The 18246-nt window shown below is 47.4% G+C and overlaps 1 protein-coding gene across 12 annotated transcripts in view; it reads left to right on the forward strand.

The window, feature by feature from the left end:
- nfic (nuclear factor I/C) overlaps positions 1-18246 on the forward strand; it is a 408020-nt gene that overhangs the window by 121931 nt on the left and 267843 nt on the right. For all 12 annotated transcript variants that reach the window (XM_056275685.1, XM_056275684.1, XM_056275690.1 and 9 more), the window contains one exon: positions 11657-11840. In XM_056275685.1, coding sequence (XP_056131660.1) covers positions 11657-11840 — 184 coding nt within the window. The remainder of the gene's footprint in view (positions 1-11656; positions 11841-18246) is intronic.

Below are 18246 nucleotides of genomic sequence, written 5' to 3' on the forward strand. Positions count from 1 at the left end.
TACTGGGTTGTCCCCTTTTCAATGCCTTTACGGCTATCAGCCCCCCCTTTTTCCTTCTCAAGAGGTAGACATTCCGGTTCCGTCTGTCCAGGCCCATGTCCGTTGGTGCCGTCGGACTTGGTGGCGAGCCCGTGCTGCACTGCTCAGGGCCTCCGGCCATTACCAGCACTTGGCGGATCGTCATCGTACCCCTGCTCCGGACTACTCCCCCGGTGACCAGGTATGGCTCTCTACCAACGATCTACCCTTGAGATCTGATGCTAAAAAACTGTCCCCCAGGTATATTGATCCCTTTCCCATTGTCAAAGTCATTAACCCCTCTGTGGTCCGTCTGAAGCTGCCCCGCACTCTCCGGGTTCACCCTTCCTTCCATGTGTCCTGCCTCAAACCTGTCTCTACCAGCCCTCTAGTTCCTCCGGCCCCCCCGCCCCCACCTTCTCGTATGATCAACGATCATCCAGCTTACACCGTTCGTCGTCTCCTGGACTCTCGTTGCCGCGGTCGCGGCCTGCAGTATCTCGGGACTTCCACAGGACGCACCCTGACGGGCCTAGTAGGTCGCCCGGTGGCGCCCCTCGGAGGGGGGGGTACTGTCACAGCCTCTCGCCCTTGACATCAAAGCGATCACCCTTGACACCTGCTACTCCAGCTGACACCTGCTGCCCCCTCCTACACCCCGGCACACCAGCTGACACCTGCTGCCCCCTCCTTCACCCCAGCACGCCAGCTGGCCATCAAGCAATCGCCCTCACCCTTAAAAGGCCTCCACTGTGGACCAGTCTTCGCTGGAACGTCGCCATTCATGGACTTCTGCCTGCCTGCCTACCTGCCACAGAGCCACCTCCTGCTCTACCCCCGAGATCGGTCACTTCAATAAAGACTGGATTCTTCCCTTACCTGGTTGTCCCGTCTGCTTTTGGGTTCTTTCCCGATACGTGACACTTATTGCACCCAGCTTTTAGCCCAGAAGCAAAACTAATACATGTGGCTCTTATAAAACATTTTGCTGCTTCCCATAATGTTTGGGGATTGTCACATGACCCAACATTCTGTTCAATAAATTCACCAAGTTGTTTTTTCATTTGTGATAGAAAATCAGTATCTCTAAGCAGAGTCATTAAATCTCCATCTGCATGCTTTGGGATAATCAATTAATGGTGTTAAAGTGCATGGCCACAGGGGCATGATCAGAGATTAAGATAGGGAGCATGTTAATATGGGGTATATTATTTATAAGAGAAGGGCTGACAAATATATAATCAATCCTGGAGGAGGTGCCATGACGACTAGAATGAACGGAATAGGCTTTAACTTTGTCATTACGAATGCGCCAGAGATCCACTAAGATCAAGTAAACCAGGAAGGATCTTAGAGCTAAGGATGAGGGAGGAGCTGCGTTAAGTGCGCCTGTAGATCTGTCAAGCTCTGGGGAGACTGTGGTATTGTAATCGCCAGACAATGCAATGAGGGTCTCGATAATGTAACAGTCGCACTGATGGAGGGGGAAAAGTTTTCATCAAAAACATTAGGTGCGTAGATACACGCTAAATTAGGTTTTGTATAATTAATAGAGAGCGGCACATGGACAAATCTACCATCATTGTCATTACCATTCTCCATAACCACAATCTGTCATTTCCTTTCCGCTATAATCAGGACACCTCTAGCTTTAGTTGACGCGCATGAATGAGCTATAATTGTATGCTTGTTTGGGAACCGCTGTATGTCCTTCGCTGTCAGGTGTTTCTCTTGAATCAGAGCTATAGATACACGTTTGCGGTGTAAAAATTCCAGGCAACGAGTGCGCTTAATGGGTGAGTTCAGACCTCGAACGTTCCAGCTCAAGATATTTAAGTTGGCCATTTAAATGGTAGTGTAGAATTGTAGCAAAATAACATGTAAACAGTCCACTTTATATGAGTAGTAAAAAAAAGACTTAAACTGAGAATGTGTCTCTTAATAGTTAATGGCCACACAATACATTTAACGTAGACAAATTTAAAGTTTTACCACAGAACTATATACAAACAGGCAAACCACCAGGTCCTTGTTACGCCTAAGGTTTGCATGGAACATACACTAGTCGTTCCGGTGGCGCGCGTACTGCAAGGCCACTCTTCACAACCCCTCTCCCCTCCTATGTCTCATGATGTTCAACAAACAACAGAAAACAAACAGGGGGGAAAACCCACACAAGAGCTGTTGAAATTGGCATAATACACAAAGTACACAAAGAGCTTCAGCAAAGTGGGCTATTCAGTCCATGATATAAAACGCGAAATAAAACATACCAACTTATCTAAACAATAGGAAAATTGCCCAAGCGTGAACAATGTGTGATGTTAACGATTCAGTCCCTATAACATAAACTATCAGATAACCCGCACAGCAGAACGCCATTAACTTCAACAAGCTTTGTTAAGCAATGTGAGGAATAAACAGCCTTTAAGAGTGAACAATAGCAACGTCAGCCCAAGTCCCATCACTGCTGAACAGCTAAATTAGCAGGTAGTCAGAGTGTAAAGCATACCAAGATCGTTTAGCTGTGGGCAACATTAACTCACGGTGGCGGTGACGACGAGGCGTCCATCTTGTCGCCATTGTCCGGCTCCCGGAGCAAAGCGGCCATTTCTTGATTTTGCATGGCTGGTGGAGGTTGAAAGGTTTCCTGAAGAAACTTCCGGCTTCGTGTGGCGTCCCAAAGTTAACAGTGTGCCCACGATAGGTTTTCAGCTGGGCCGGGTAAAGCAGGAACGGCTGGAGCCCAAGCGAAATCATCCTCTTGTGGACCGAGGCGAACTCCTTCCGTTTGCTCGTCGTTTCTCTGCTGTAATCCGGGAAGAACAGCAAGGTTTGCTTGCTATGCTTAACGGGCTGAGCTCTAGCTCCCTTCAGAATGGCTTGACGATCAGAGAAGTCCAGCAGTTTGAGGATCAGCATGCGAGGCCGGTTAGCATCTGTGCTAACTGCTGTAAAGTCTATGGGCCCTCTCAATGCGGATAGCCCGCTCCCCCAACGAAAGGATCCACTTCGGCAAGCTTTTGCTCAGAAAACCAATGGCGTCTGACCCTTCCTCGCCTTCCTTCAGCCCGACCAGTCTCACGTTGGACCTCCGGCTATGGTCCTCCATCTGAGTGATCTTTGAGGTGAGTCCCCCACTTGATGCTGAAGATCATTAGCTTGTTGCTTGCTAGCTCTCACCGTAGCCTGCAGCGCGTCAAACTTAGCCGCGTTGCTCCGGATAGCTTTGTGAGAGGATTCGAGGTTGTAATGATCTGTGCCCTCTGGCTATGTTAACTTATAACATTAAGGACGACTTCTCTCGTGCTGGGTGTTTATTCACCGACCGGATTCCCACTGACGTTGTTACGTACATCACGTGACTTTGTTGTGGCGCTACGGAAAGCCGTAAGGGACATTAGCAAATCAAATATTACTAGCAAACATTACATCTCCCTTTTTCTGAAAAGTGCTGCTTTCTCTGCAGAGATACAGACCACGTTGAGCACGTTTATAAGCGAATACAATCTAAATAAGAAAGAATATGAAAGTGGAACTCTTATATAACTGGACTGCAACAAAGTAGTGTAAAACATTTCCTTCACTGTCTAAATCTGACACCGTAATAACGTTTCATCTTCTTTTTTTTTCATTTCATTACTGGTAACTGCAAACAGCAGGTAGGTACACAAGGTAGGATGAACGCTGTAAATATTTCTTTTCAAAACATAGCAGGTATAGTACAGGTTGGTGTAAAATTCTCTCTTTTTTTAACATTCATAAGTCAAGGATTTGTCTTGGTTTGATCGTGCGACCTGACCTCGTGGTGTAACCAGGCTGTGTGTCTGGTTGTCGCTGATTGTTCGTGTCTGGAGGTTCAGCATGCTCTTGCTGATAGGCTTGTGTGTTGTTGTTAGCGCTGGTAACAGTCTGCTGTGAAGTGTGTGTGTGTGTAGTGTGAGTGTTCACTCTGCTTTGTCGCAGGTGTTGACGGTTGCGTTGGTAGATCTGACCTTCTTTGGTTTGGATGTGGTAGCTCCTGTCTGTGTTCGCTGGTCTTTCCACAATTGCAGGTCTCCAGGATCCATCCTCCTGCCGGAAGCGGATTGGTGTGCCTGCGGGCAGGTGGGGCAGAGGTTTGGCTGTTCGGTTGTAGTATGCCTGCTGGCGCTGTTGACATACCTCTCTCCTTTTGTGAACATCCTCCTGACTGGCGATCTGTGGCTGCAGGTGTTTTGCTGTTGATGGGAGAATGGACCGCAGCCTCCGACTCATCAGTAGCTGTGCCGGTGATTTCAGGTTGTCCACCGGTGTGTTGCGATACTCCAGTAAGCTCATGTTCTCAGCTTTGGCTTTGTCCAGGATGCGTTTGGCCGTCTGGACAGTCTTCTCGGAGAGGCCGTTGCTCTGTGGGTAGTGGGGGCTTGTGGTGGTGTGTGAGAAACCCCATGTCTGTGAGAAGTTGCGGAACTCAACAGAGCTGTAGCACGGACCGTTGTCGCTGATGATAGTCTCGGGGATTCCGTGTCGAGCCATTGCTGCTTTCAGCTTCATGATGACGGCAGATGAGGTGCAGCTGTAAAGTCTCTCTAGCTCGAAGAATCTGGAGTAGTAGTCCACAGTGACTATGAAGTCCTGTGAGTTCCATGTGAATAGGTCTGTGCCTATCACTTGCCACGGCCGCTCGGGTATGGCGTGTGACATCATTGGTTCTTTTGCATTTGCGCTGCGCCGTTCTTGGCATATGCTGCAGTCTGCTACCGCATCCTCGATCTGTTTCCCCATGCCAGGCCAGAACAGTAAGTCTCTTGCTCGGCATTTGCTTTTTTCCACGCCAAGGTGGCTGGCATGGATGCGCTGTATCATGTCCTTGCGAAGCTTTTGGGGGACAATGATTCTCTCACCTTTGAACAGGATACCGTCCATTTCTGAGATTTCTGCTCTGTGGTTCCAGTATTCCTGGATGCTGGGCGGGCACTTTTTCTTTGTGTCTGGCCAGCCAGTGAGTGTGGCTTGTCTGAGTGCGGTGAGCTGTGGATCTTGCGCTGTTTCCTGCTTGATTTCTGTGAGTCTTGTGTCGCTCACAGGGATGTTGCTGAGGACTGTGTGCACTTGGGCCTCCATCCCTTCCTGTAGGTCACTGTCGTGGTGTTCTATTGACTTGCGTGACAGTGTGTCGGCCACCGGTATGTCCTTACCGGGGCGGTGGATGATTTGGATGTCGTATTTTTGGAGCGCCAGGATCATCCGTTGCAGCCGGGGTGGTGCTGCTGCCAGTGGCTTTTTTAGTATTGCCTCCAGAGGCTTGTGGTCTGACTCCACAATCACTTTTCGTCCGTACATGTACTCGTGGAACCTCTTGCAGCCGAAGACCACAGCGTAGAGCTCCTTCTCTATCTGTGCGTAGTTTTCTTCAGTGCTGTTGAGTGACTTGGACGCATAGGCAATTGGTTTGCCATCTTGGAGCATGACAGCCCCAAGGCCACTTTTGGATGCATCCACTTGGAGTCGCAGCTCTTTCTGCGGGTCGAAATATGAGAGTACTGGACCTGGGTGCTGTGTAATGAGATTCTTCATCTCTTGGAACGCCTTGTCGTGGACTGCATCCCACACAAACTCACTGTCCTGTTTCAGAAGCTGTCTGAGGGGTGAGTTTATCTGTGAGAGGTGTGGAGCGAATCTGGCGAGGTAGTTGATCATGCCGAGGACTGTCTCCAGCTCTGCTTTGTTCTGTGGGGGTTGCATGTCCTTGACCGCCTTCACCTTGTGTGGGTCTGGTTTGATGCCTTCGTGTGAGAGCGTGTGGCCGAAGTAGCGTACCTCGGACACGCATATGTGACACTTGTCGGGGTTGAGCCTCACCCCTCGCTCCCTTGTGCGCTTCAGCATCGCTCTGAGACGCTGGTCATGTTCCTCTTTAGTCTTGCCGAACACTAGTATGTCGTCCACTATGGCCGTCACACCGTCCAATCCTTCATATGTTTCATCCACGCGTCTCTGGAACTCGTCTTGAGCGGACACGATTCCGAATGGCAGTCTGAGGAAACGATACCTGCCAAACACTGTGTTAAATGTCGTCAACATTGAGGATTCAGTGCTCAGTTTGATGGCCCAATAGCCTGACCGCGCGTCTAACACGCTAAAGTACTCAGCTCCAGCGAGCTTTGTGGTGGCGTCCTCCAGCGTGGGGAGGGGGTAGTGAGGTCGTTGTATCACTTTGTTAAGAGCTCTGGGGTCTAAGCACACTCTAAGTTTGCATGTCTTTGGCTTCTCAACAATAACGACTGCGTTCACCCGTTCTGTGGGTTCTGTTACCTTACAGATTATGCCGCCTTTCTCCAAGCTGTCAAGCTCGTCCCTCAGTTTGCTGCGTAGGGCGATGGGGATTCTGCGTGGCGGGCAGACGACCGGCGTTGCATCTGGTGTGACGCGGAAGGTGCACTCGCCTGGGAACTCTCCTATTCCCTGGAAAACATCTGCATACTCATCCATTATGCTCTGTGATGTGACATTGTTTTCCTCGCTCACAGCCATCACTATTTTTACCAAGTTTAGGTCACGGCATGTTTTCATTGCCATGACTGGTGGGGCGTTTGTGTCAATGACGTAAAAGTCCAGCATCATTGCATTGTCTCTGTACTTACATTTGAGTTTGCATGTGCCTTTCACGCCCGGCGCGCCTACTCCATATTCAGTGAGTCTGTGTATTGCTGGTTTCAGTGTCACATTTTTGAACAGCGCCTGGAACAGGTTGGTGGGAATAGTATTGGCCTGTGCCCCAGTGTCTAGTTTAAACTTTACCTTCTGTGGAGGTGTGCCAATTCCAACCTCTACGTAAGCCTGCTCGTTGCTTTTTCCGTTGTTCTCTATTGAGATGCAGTCTATGTACAGCTCTGTCTGTTCTCCCACAGCGGTGCTCTCCACTGTAATGTTGTCGATGTACAGTTCTTCCTGCTCTCTGTCAGTGGTGTACTCTTCTGGGTTCTCTCCGACGGCATGTACTGTGCCGCGGTAATACTTTGTCTGTCCCTGGGAGCTAGACTTGCATACTTTAGCAAAATGATTGAGCTTCTTGCATTTAATGCATTGTTTACCCTTAGCTGGGCAAGTGGCTTTAGCGCCGTGTAGCCCTCCACAATAGCTACACACCCTGGCGGCGGTGCTAACGTTACCCTCCCTTTGTCTGAAGTTAGCGTTAGCTGCTTTGGGTGCGTTCGGTTTGAAAGTCTTTCTGCCTATTGCGTGCACCGTTTCATGTGTGGTGCCCTGGCCCATAAACTTTAGCTGTTGCTTTGCTAGCTCGTGTGAGCGGGCTACATCTATGGCTTTTTCTAGCGTTAGCTCAGCTCCCTGGCTAAGTAGCTTTTCTCTCACTCTGGGTGAGTTGGTGGCAAACACGATGCGGTCCCTGACCATCTCGTCGGCATTTGGGTAGCCACAGTCTTTGACTAGGAGCTTTAGCTCAGTTACAAATTGTTCGAAGGATTCACTCTCTCCCTGCATCTTTTCATGAAATTTATATCTGGCATAAATCGGGTTTGCTTTGGGGGTGATGTACTCAGTGTACTTATCGTAGTACGTTTCTAGCTTCTTGGCTTGTTCTCCGCTGAGTGTCCAAGTGTTGTGCACATCGCGCCCTTTTTCCCCTATCCAGAGTAGGAGGTAGCTGCATTTCTCCTCTTCGTTCTTCCCGCGCAGGGGGCCCTTGAACATTAGCTCCGTTGTTTGTCGAAATCATCTCCATGCTTCAGGTAAGTTCGCCAATTCCCAGTCCATCCGTGGAGCTGGAACGCCGTACGAATCCATATTGGGTATTTAAACTCCGCTACTCTGACACCATGTAATGATCTGTGCCCTCTGGCTATGTTAACTTATAACATTAATAAAGCAAGGACGACTTCTCTCGTGCTGGGTGCTTATTCACCGACCGGATTCCCACTGACGTTGTTACGTACATCACGTGACTTTGTTGTGGCGCTACGGAAAGCCGTAAGGGACATTAGCAAATCAAATATTACTAGCAAATATTACAGAGGTCTTTGCCAGTTCACACATGTTATGTTGGATGTGTTGAATTTGACGCGTTAGCCTGTTAACTGTGGGATGAGGACACTGCTGATCGCTTTTTTCACTGCCCACTGGATTAACGTGTTGAGGTCACAGCGCGGTCTTAATTTACAGCGTTAGCTATGGAGTCGTTTAGCTCTTCCTTTGGCATCGTAACCATAGTTGTTTTTTTTTTCCTTCAACGGCGACATACTCTCGCCTTCCCGTTTGCCTCCGGGCTTTCCTTGAGACATCATGCTGCAATGTGTTATCAATGTTGGTCGAAGGAGTAACTGAAAAAAGGAGTCGGAGTTGTTGAGGACGAGCTACTGAGCTCCGTGTGCATCGCAGTCGAGCGACACCCGGAAGTCTGCAGTCTAAAGGCCCAAACATACTCGGGCGGAACGTACGCGGAGCGGACTCCGCCGGACTAAAAGCGGACGTCCGCAAGCCCTGTGCGCGCAAAACTCAGATTTTACGACCGTGACGAGTCCGCGCCGCACACCAGTGTCACACAAAAGACTGCTCGGCATGTATTTTTCACATCGACCGCCAATAAATGTGACACCGATCTGCATTTTGGATTTGCCGCCGTCGCGTGGTGGAACAAAGAAAGCCGGAGCGTCTGATGATGGAAGCGAGCTTTGAGGAGAGACCGGCAGACGAGGTGCTAAAGTACCCACACCTGTACGACACGTCACAGAGAGGATACATACCACCGTCTCTTCAGTTTATTTTCTTGTAGAGCCAGCAGGCAGAGCATCTCTTCCTCGTCGTCAGTGTCGGACGCCATGACAGAAGTGTAAACAACGCGCATGAATTGTGGGTATTGTAGTGTTTCACGGACAGTTTTACCGGAAACTACAACGCGGAAGTGCGCTCGACTATGGAAGCCCAAATGACTGCGGACGTTCCTCGCGGAGTCTGCTCCGCGTACGTTCCGCCCGAGTATGTTTGGACTTTAAGTCTTAGACCAACACTCTCCTGCTCGATGTCATGTTTTCCCCATCAATAGCAAGGTTTGCATGTAAGTACTCTGTTCTTGAAATCAGTAGACACCTTATGCACTTGAGTGGCAGCACTTAGTTGCTGTGCTTCCATAGAAGCCATCTCCATAGACGTGCCGATTTCAATTGCCTCAAGTTAACTTGTGTCAATAGTTTCTGAATCGCGTCACTACGCAGTCCACAGACCAACCTGTCACGTATGGTGTTACCCAATGTTTCTTTAAATACACAATGTTTGGATAACTGTTTCAATACAGCCACAAACTGTGAGATATATTCCCTTTCTTCTTGATTTCGCTTATGAGATCTGAATCTCTCTGCAATTATCAAAGGTTTAGGTGAAAAGCGGTCCTTTAAGGTTTTCACTATATCCTCATAGGATAGATCACCAGGCTTGTTAGGTTGCACTAGAATGCGTAGCAGATTGAACGTTTTTCCACCCATAACACTCAGAAATGTTGCCACTGAAACGTCATTTTTAATCTTGTTGGCCATCGCAAAATATTCAAACCTGTCAGTGTATGAACGCCATTGTTCAGTGCTTTCCTCAAATGTTCCGGTATTTCCAAGCAGTGCAGCCATTTTCAAGTAATGCTTCTTATTTACCTCTGATTTCAGCAATTAGTCCTATCCTTATGTTTAGTTTCACTGTTAGCCAGTTGTCTTCTTTTTTCCCTCTTCCTCGTTTTGTTTGACTCACTGCCCTTGTGTTATTTTGTGGTCTCGACACAGTCCTTCCCTTTTCCTTCTTCTTCGGCCTCTTGTCCACGGCGGAGGTTCCTCCTTCCTTCCTTCCCTCGAGCAGCGCAGTCCTCCGTTCCTGTGCCGTCTCGTGTACCCTGCAGCAGCAGCTTGCGCCGTTAGCCCGCGAACCACCACTTCGCGCTCTACGCCCGTGAAAAACTCGTTGAACTCGTGAGAACGCACTACCACGTCGCCATGTTGTGTACTCACAACGGATTAATGACAAAAACTATTTCATAACCAAACTTGAGACAGGAGAAGGAGTCAACATGGGCCTCGTATGTATGTATGTATTTATTTATTTAACTTTTTTCCCTCCCCAATTGTATCTGGCCAATTACCCCGCTCTTTTTGAGCCGTCCCTGTCGCTGCTCCACCCCTCTGCCGATCCGGGGGTCGCCCCGACCGACCAGAGGAGGCGCTAGTGCGGCGACAAGGACAAATACCTACGTCCGACTTCCCACCCGCAGACACGGCCAATTGTGTCTGTAGGGACGCCCGACCAAGCCGGAGGTAACACAGGGATTCGACCCGGCGACCCCGTGTCGGTAGGCAACAGAATAGACCGCTACCGTACCCGGACGTGGGCTTCGTCTTTAGTAACACATTTCTGAACGGCTGGTTACACGTATCGGTGACGTACACAGGGGACTTTACAGAGTGCCGTTAGGGACAAAGTAGTAGTCAACACACAACAAGTATCATCACAGGTGACAGTAAATTAAATGGCATTTAGTACTGGAGTTTCAATATTTATATTGTCTTCAGGATTGTATACTTAAATATTTATGCCACATAACTTAAAAGATACTCTGACTTAGTACATTTATCTCCAGCTTAATGCATTTTTTCTTTTTTTATTTTGCTGTCACGCACTTTGCTCTATCTCACACCACAAGCAGAAATTAATAAATTCACCTTTAAAAGAGCATGATTATCCTAGACTACGGTTATTAGGATTAATATTTAGACTGGATTTGGACGTCAGCATGGTGGCCCAGTGGTAAGTGCTGTTGCCTCACAGCAAGAAGGTGAAGTCAAGTCATATCAGTTTAATTTGTATGGCCCAATATAACAAATTGAAAAATTGCCTCAAGCGGCTTTACAGCAACACAACATCCTGTCCTTAGACTCTCGCATCGGATAAGTAACACCTCCGTCAAAACCCCTTTAACGGGGAGAAAAAATAGGAAGAAACCTCAGGGAGAGCAACAGAGGAAGGATCTCTCTCCCAAGATGGACAACGTGCAATGGATGTTGTGTTTACATAATTTACAGAATACAACATAGAAAGGTCCTGGGTTCAAACCCCAGGCTGTCCCAGGTTCTTTCTGTGTGGCGATTGCATGTTCTCCCTCTGTCTGTGTGGGTTTTCTCTGGGTGCTCCAGTTTCCTCCCACCATCAAAAAGACATGCATGTTAAGGTTAATACTCCTGCCTGTGCCCCTGAGCAAGGCAATGGAAAGAAGAACTGGAGTTGGTCCCCGGGTGTTGCAACTGCCCACTGCTCCTATACAATGGGATGTTACATGCAGAGAGTAAATTCCATTTGTATGTATACACAAAAATGACTAATAGAGAGTGTTCTATTCTATTCTATTCTATATAAATGAACACAGAGGGTCTGTAGACTGAAAGGCCATGATTAGAATGATCAAACATTGATGCTAAAAATAACTACAACTATTGTCAGAATTATTAATTTTTGTAGGTCTAGTGGTTACATTTGGTTGCAGTCAAGTCTTTAGGGGGAGTGTCAGTTTTCTTACCGTTCAAGTGGACACAGCTTCATTACAGTTAAAGTAGATCATAATTCACTACAAATATTGATTATAACTTTCTTTTTTTTCTTATCCAAGGTATGGAGGTTGGATTTGGTTATGGTAATCCTATTTAAAGGAATCCCATTGGAAAGTACAGATGGGGAGCGGCTGGTGAAAGGAAGCCAGTGTTCCAACCCAGTGCTCTGTGTTCAGCCTCGACACATCTCTGTCTCTGTTAAAGAATTAGACTTGTATCTGGCTTACTATGTACAAGAGAGAGGTATGTATACACACACACACACACACACACACACACACACACACACACACACACACACACACACACACACACACACACACACACACACTTTAGTTGTGCTGGGTTGCTGAGCTATCAGATGTTAAGGTTTGCTACAAAGATAAGTCAATAGAGAAAGAGAGAGAGTGTGTTGCCTATATTGCAGTTAATATCCACATTCCAGTGAAAAACAGGATTCTCCAGTTTGGGAACATTTGAGTTCATATTAGTGTGATTAAAAATTAAAACGTGGGGTTTCAGATTTTTTTTTAAATTGGTGTACAGTCAAAATCACTGTCAAACAGAAATAGATGGGTGTTGTCTTCAAAATGTGAAACATTTTTATGTCATGATTGTATATATTTATCATTGGTTTAATTAGTGTGGTTGTGGCAGGAATACTGCAGTTCTCATGCATACTTATTGTTTTCTTTCTGTACAAATTTTGCCATACTATTCAACCTACAGCTTTTTAGCAAGTCATGCCATTCCAGATTTATGATATTCATCAAGGCTCAGAATAGATTGCTAGTATTTTGCTAAGACTTTGTCCACATGGTGGTGCTATGATAGGTGATTTAAGGTGGGTTTCCGCTGGGTGCTCCGTTTTCCTCCCATCAAAGACACGTATGTTAGGGTTAATACTGCTGTCTGTGTCCCTGACTGAGGCATGGTAAAAGAAATGAAGCCGTTCCCCGGGCGCTGCACGGCGACTGCCACTGCTCCTAGCTACATGGATAGTGTTGTAACCTGATCATTATAGAATAAGTTAATACTAATTAGGATAATGGTAATGTGGCCATACTCCCACTAGGGGTTGCTGTTTGTTAGGAGATGTTTTCGGGAGTTTCGGGGTTCTCTCTACTTTGTTTTGTCATCGTGTGTGTGTGTGTGTGTGTGTGTGTGTGTGTGTGTGTGTGTGTGTGTGTGTGTGTGTGTGGTAAGCACCTTCGCCCCTAAAAGATAGTCGGCATAAGCCTCTCCATAAAAGTGTTGTTTTTACCTGGCCTAGATAAAGTTGATATTGGAACATGAAGTTGTCAAGCAGGCCTTTTTAGAAGTAAAAGTTACAACATATTTTTGGCGACAAGTTGAACTGTTTTTTTTTTTGTTTTTTTTTTTGGACATGTCCCCGTTTTTGTTGTTAGCTTGAGCTGGGCCACAGTGTGCTAGCTGGCTAGGCGGCTACGTATGAGCAGCAGTGCTGAGGACATGCTGCGCAGGGATGAGAGGAACAGTGTGCCGGTGACTGCAGAGGAGCCTCACAATCAGATGACTACGTTTTAAACTATCGGTGAATTTGTGGAGGGCAACGAGGACTGGACGGAGTATGAGGAAAGGTTGGAACACTTGCTGGTGTTGCTCTTTGCAGATCTTGCATAGTTGCTTCAGAGTACATGCTTCAGCGGAGTGGTTGTGGCCACACTTCCAGCACCATTTCCCTTCTTGGATCCACTTCATAACCTGTCTGGTAGATAACTTCTTGAAGTAATCACAGGCATTCAAGAAGTGCTCCTTGTTGTCACAAAAGGGACAATACGGCTTGGACTTGAAGGCGGTCTTGGAGCGAGCAGGCTCTGGAGTACTAGCAAATTCCCCAGCGTTGAGAAGGATGGTCGTGGTCTTCTTGTAATGAGTGACATGTTGATCCTTCTTGACTTGCTTGGGTGCATCACACTGGTAGAGTGCTGCAGCTCGCCTTGAGAGGTGCTTAGCTTGTGACTTCATCTGGAGCCAGGCTGCCAGGTCAGGCAGGGTGTATGTCTTGTCTGACCCTGTCCAGAGACTGCCGCAGCTCAGACAGTATTTGATAATCCGTCCCTGTATAACGGAGGGATCTTGCTTAGGAGCCGGTCGACATGGGAGCCACATCTCAACTCGTACCTGTTTGGCCCTTCAAGTGTCACGAGCATGCCCACCAGAGACTGGATGGACAGGGCGAAGGGGTCAAAGGCTTCAGTGTCATCAAACTTGATGGAAGGGGAGCGGAGGATGGCACCTAGCTCTGACTGGACGAGCTGTCGGGGTTGACCATATTTGTCTTGCAAGGCTTGCAATGCAGCTGTATAAGGCAGAGGGTCATACATGTAGGCCTTTGCTAGGTGGAGGACACTGGGGAGCTTCAAGTGGCCGAGAAGCACTTGGTACTTATACTGTTCAGTCAGGTGCCCATGGTCTATCAAGTTATCCAAGGCCATCTTGAGTAGAGCAGTCACTTTTGCGGTCATGCTCGAAGACTGGCAGCATCGGCTGGGGGATGCTGTAAGGAGAGGCAATTGGCGTCTCTGAACCTGGATACCGGGGATGCCCTGGTGTAATGTGTGGCAGGATAGGAGCCATGTGGGGTGCAGTGGAACTCATGTGCTGGTATGGTTGAGCTGCAGTAGAGGTGGTCACACAGTAGGTAGGAGTCTGCACTGCAGTGGGTCCTGTGGCATGATACTGCTGGGTCTGGATGCCAGGTGTAGTTAAAGAAACTTCATGTGACTTCACGGGAAGCCCGGTGGGAGCAGGCACAATGGGTGTGGGGTACAACCACACGGGCTGCAGCAGAGGTCGACATCGCCTGTGCTGGAGGGTGCATCCTGAAGTGACGACGGCGGGATGAGCCAGCAGGGGATGCATGCTCTGTGGTACGGTAGGATGTGCAAGAGGCACGGCTGCTACTGCATGGTGCTGCAACTCAGTTGGAGGTTAAGTCAGCTTAGATACTGCTGGCAGCACGGGAGGGGGGTGTAGAGTGTAATAATAATAATAATAAATTAAACTTATATTGCGCTTTTCTAACACTCAAAGTCACTTTACAATAAACGGGGAGAAACAAGACAACAGATAAACACATCACAGACATACAGGGGTGGATGGGAAGGGGGGCGGGACTACGAGAGGGAGAAGTGGCAGCCACACATGACGCCAGTAGTACTCTCCAACTTAAACAAGTACAAAAGGGCAAGAAAAACAAACCAACAGCACTGTAGACGTTGAAGTGTAGATGAGAGATGGATTGATGCAGTAAGCATGCAGGAGCGTTGGCAGATGGAACATTTGTCACTGGTAGAGAGTAGAAGCTCGTTGAAGACAGTGCACCACTATGTGGGCCCTCTATCTCTGGTTCTTGGAGGGAGTGCGGTGAGCAGCTTGGCTACCTGAAGTTCCTTCTCCTTCTTCTTCAGTTGCCTCTGCCTGTCAAGTTGTTTGGCGATAGCTTCCCGTGCATCTTGTGCCTCCTGCTGTAGGCGTTGTGCTTCTTCTTGTATCACCCGCTGTTGGCGCTGTGCTTCCCCGGGCCTGGGCGTTGAGGTGCTGACACTCCAAATCAGTGTTATAGTCCTGTAGGACCTGGCACTGTAACTCCTCGAGCTCTGGGCGGTGGATACTCTCCTGAAGGATAGCTTCCTGGACCGGTGACAGAGCATGTTGGGAGTATACACCCACAGATGAACAAGGGCGGCAACGGTGGCGGTCCTAGGAATCGACTTACATGAAGACCTACTACCCTCAGATGGAGCCCTTGCCTTATGCGCAAGGCGTCTGGATGGGATCAACTGATGTGGATGCTCGCTCCTCATAGACGGGGCCCTCGTCTCGCTAGCCCAGAGCTGTGATGCGTGGGATAGAGCCTTTGGAGGTTCATCTTGTGGTTGAGGTTCATAGCCCACCTCGAAGTCGTGTAGGTGGCATGGTAGGTGTCACTCTCTGTGGAGACGAGCCGATGTCTCTATAGTGTCCTGGTCTGCCATAGCGTCTTGAAGGAGCTCTATCCGGCTTGAAGGACCAATATAACAGAAGTCTAGGTCCAGATGCGCTCAATAGAGCTGGCGAACACAATGGCGGTGTGACTCTGGTTAGAGAATCACGGAGGCGGAACTTCAGTTTGAGGATATTTATTTGAAGAATGTGGTTTTCTACAGGGAAATACAATACAACGTCTATATAAATGAACAATAATACATGAGCGGTCATAATCCATATGTACAAACATAAACATAACACAACACATGCGTCGGCGTGAGGCACCGGCGGTGGATGGAACATTGCTAACTCCCAGCATGGCATAGCTAACAGCGTCTCACTAGCAGAGTGAAACAACCGCAACAGAAAACGGATTTATATAACCATATTTCCAAGTAAGTCGCAGTGAATTTATATAACCATATGTAGGATTTACACTACCGTTCAAAAGTTTGGGATCACCCAAACAATTTCGTGTTTTCCATGAAAAGTCACACTTATTCACCACCATATGTTGTGAAATTAATAGAAAATAGAGTCAAGACATTGACAAGGTTAGAAATAATGATTTGTATTTGAAATAAGATTTTTTTTACATCAAACTTTGCTTTCGTCAAAGAATCCTCCATTTGCAGCAATTACAGCATTGCAGACCTTTGGCATTCTAGCTGTTAATTTGTTGAGGTAATCTGGAGAAATTGCGCCCCACGCTTCCAGAAGCAGCTCCCACAAGTTGGATTGGTTGGATGGGCACTTCTTTGAGCAGATTGAGTTTCTGGAGCATCACATTTGTGGGGTCAATTAAACGCTCAAAATGGCCAGAAAAAGAGAACTTTCATCTGAAACTCGACAGTCTATTCTTGTTCTTAGAAATGAAGGCTATTCCATGCGAGAAATTGCTAAGAAATTGAAGATTTCCTACACCAGTGTGTACTACTCCCTTCAGAGGACAGCACAAACAGGCTCTAACAGGTACTATTTAATGAAGATGCCAGTTGGGGACCTGTGAGGCGTCTGTTTCTCAAACTAGAGACTCTAATGTACTTATCTTCTTGCTCAGTTGTGCAACGCGGCCTCCCACTTCTTTTTCTACTCTGGTTAGAGCCTGTTTGTGCTGTCCTCTGAAGGGAGTAGTACACACCGGTGTAGGAAATCTTCAATTTCTTAGCAATTTCTCGCATGGAATAGCCTTCATTTCTAAGAACAAGAATAGACTGTCGAGTTTCAGATGAAAGTTCTCTTTTTCTGGCCATTTTGAGCGTTTAATTGACCCCACAAATGTGATGCTCCAGAAACTCAATCTGCTCAAAGAAGTGCCCATCCAACCAATCCAACTTGTGGGAGCTGCTTCTGGAAGCGTGGGGTGCAATTTCTCCAGATTACCTCAACAAATTAACAGCTAGAATGCCAAAGGTCTGCAATGCTGTAATTGCTGCAAATGGAGGATTCTTTGACGAAAGCAAAGTTTGATGTAAAAAAAATCTTATTTCAAATACAAATCATTATTTCTAACCTTGTCAATGTCTTGACTCTATTTTCTATTCATTTCACAACATATGGTGGTGAATAAGTGTGACTTTTCATGGAAAACACAAAATTGTTTGGGTGATCCCAAACTTTTGAACGGTAGTGTATATAACCATATTTTATATAATATGATTTATATAATCATATTTTATATAATATGATTTATATAACCATATTTCCAAGTAAATCGCAGTGAATGAAACAGGCACAAATGAAGACATAAATACTCTTACTTACATCTGTCATTGACACTCAATTTCCTTGAAATGGAAGAGAGGCAAACTGTCGCTCACTAGCAGACAGACAGATTGAGACAAGCTGGTTAGAACCGGTTGGAAATCCCCTGGTCAGAACCGGAAAGTCTCTGCATCTCTTAAAGGGCCAGTAACCTTACCAGTAAACTGAATTGAGTGCACAATACCAGTAATACTAGCGGGAGCCAAACTAAACTCCTCTTCTTAACAAGGGCTTTCCTGTACACCTAATTGAGATGATGACGCTTTTACTGTTTCTTTTTTTCTCGGCTCTACCCAATGAGGACAACCATTTTTTAATTATTGGTAAAGACTGTAATGTGTCCTCAACCCCATGTTAGATCGATCCACCAGACCTCTACCACTGACCAAGACAGCCAAAGTAATTAATAATTGCATTGAACAATATAGGTTATTTGACCCCTGGAAGTGTAGTTTCCTAACCAAAAGAGCATTTTCTTGTTTCTCGCCGGTTCACCACACCTATTCCCGAATTGATTATCCCCCCCCCCCATTTTGTCCCCAGTTGTACCTGGCCATTTACCCCACTCTTCTGAGCCATCCTGGTCACTGCTTCACCCCCTCTGCCGAACCGAGGAGGGCTGCAGACTACCACGTGTCTCCTCCAGAGACGTGGAGTCTCCAGCTGCTTCTTTCCACCTGAAAGTAAGGGGTTTCACCAGGGGGATGCAGCACGTGGGAGGATCACACTATTAGCCCCAGTTCCCCCTCCCTCCCTCCCTCCCTCCCTCCCTCCCTCCCGAACAGGCACCCCGATTGACCAGAGGAGGCGCTAGTGCAGCGACCACGACACATACCCACATCCGGCTTCCCAGCAGCAGACACGGCCTATTGTGCCTGTCGGGACTCCCGGA

Source organism: Lampris incognitus, chromosome 3, assembly GCF_029633865.1.
Source record: "Lampris incognitus isolate fLamInc1 chromosome 3, fLamInc1.hap2, whole genome shotgun sequence".
Classification (NCBI taxonomy): Eukaryota; Metazoa; Chordata; class Actinopteri; order Lampriformes; family Lampridae; genus Lampris; species Lampris incognitus.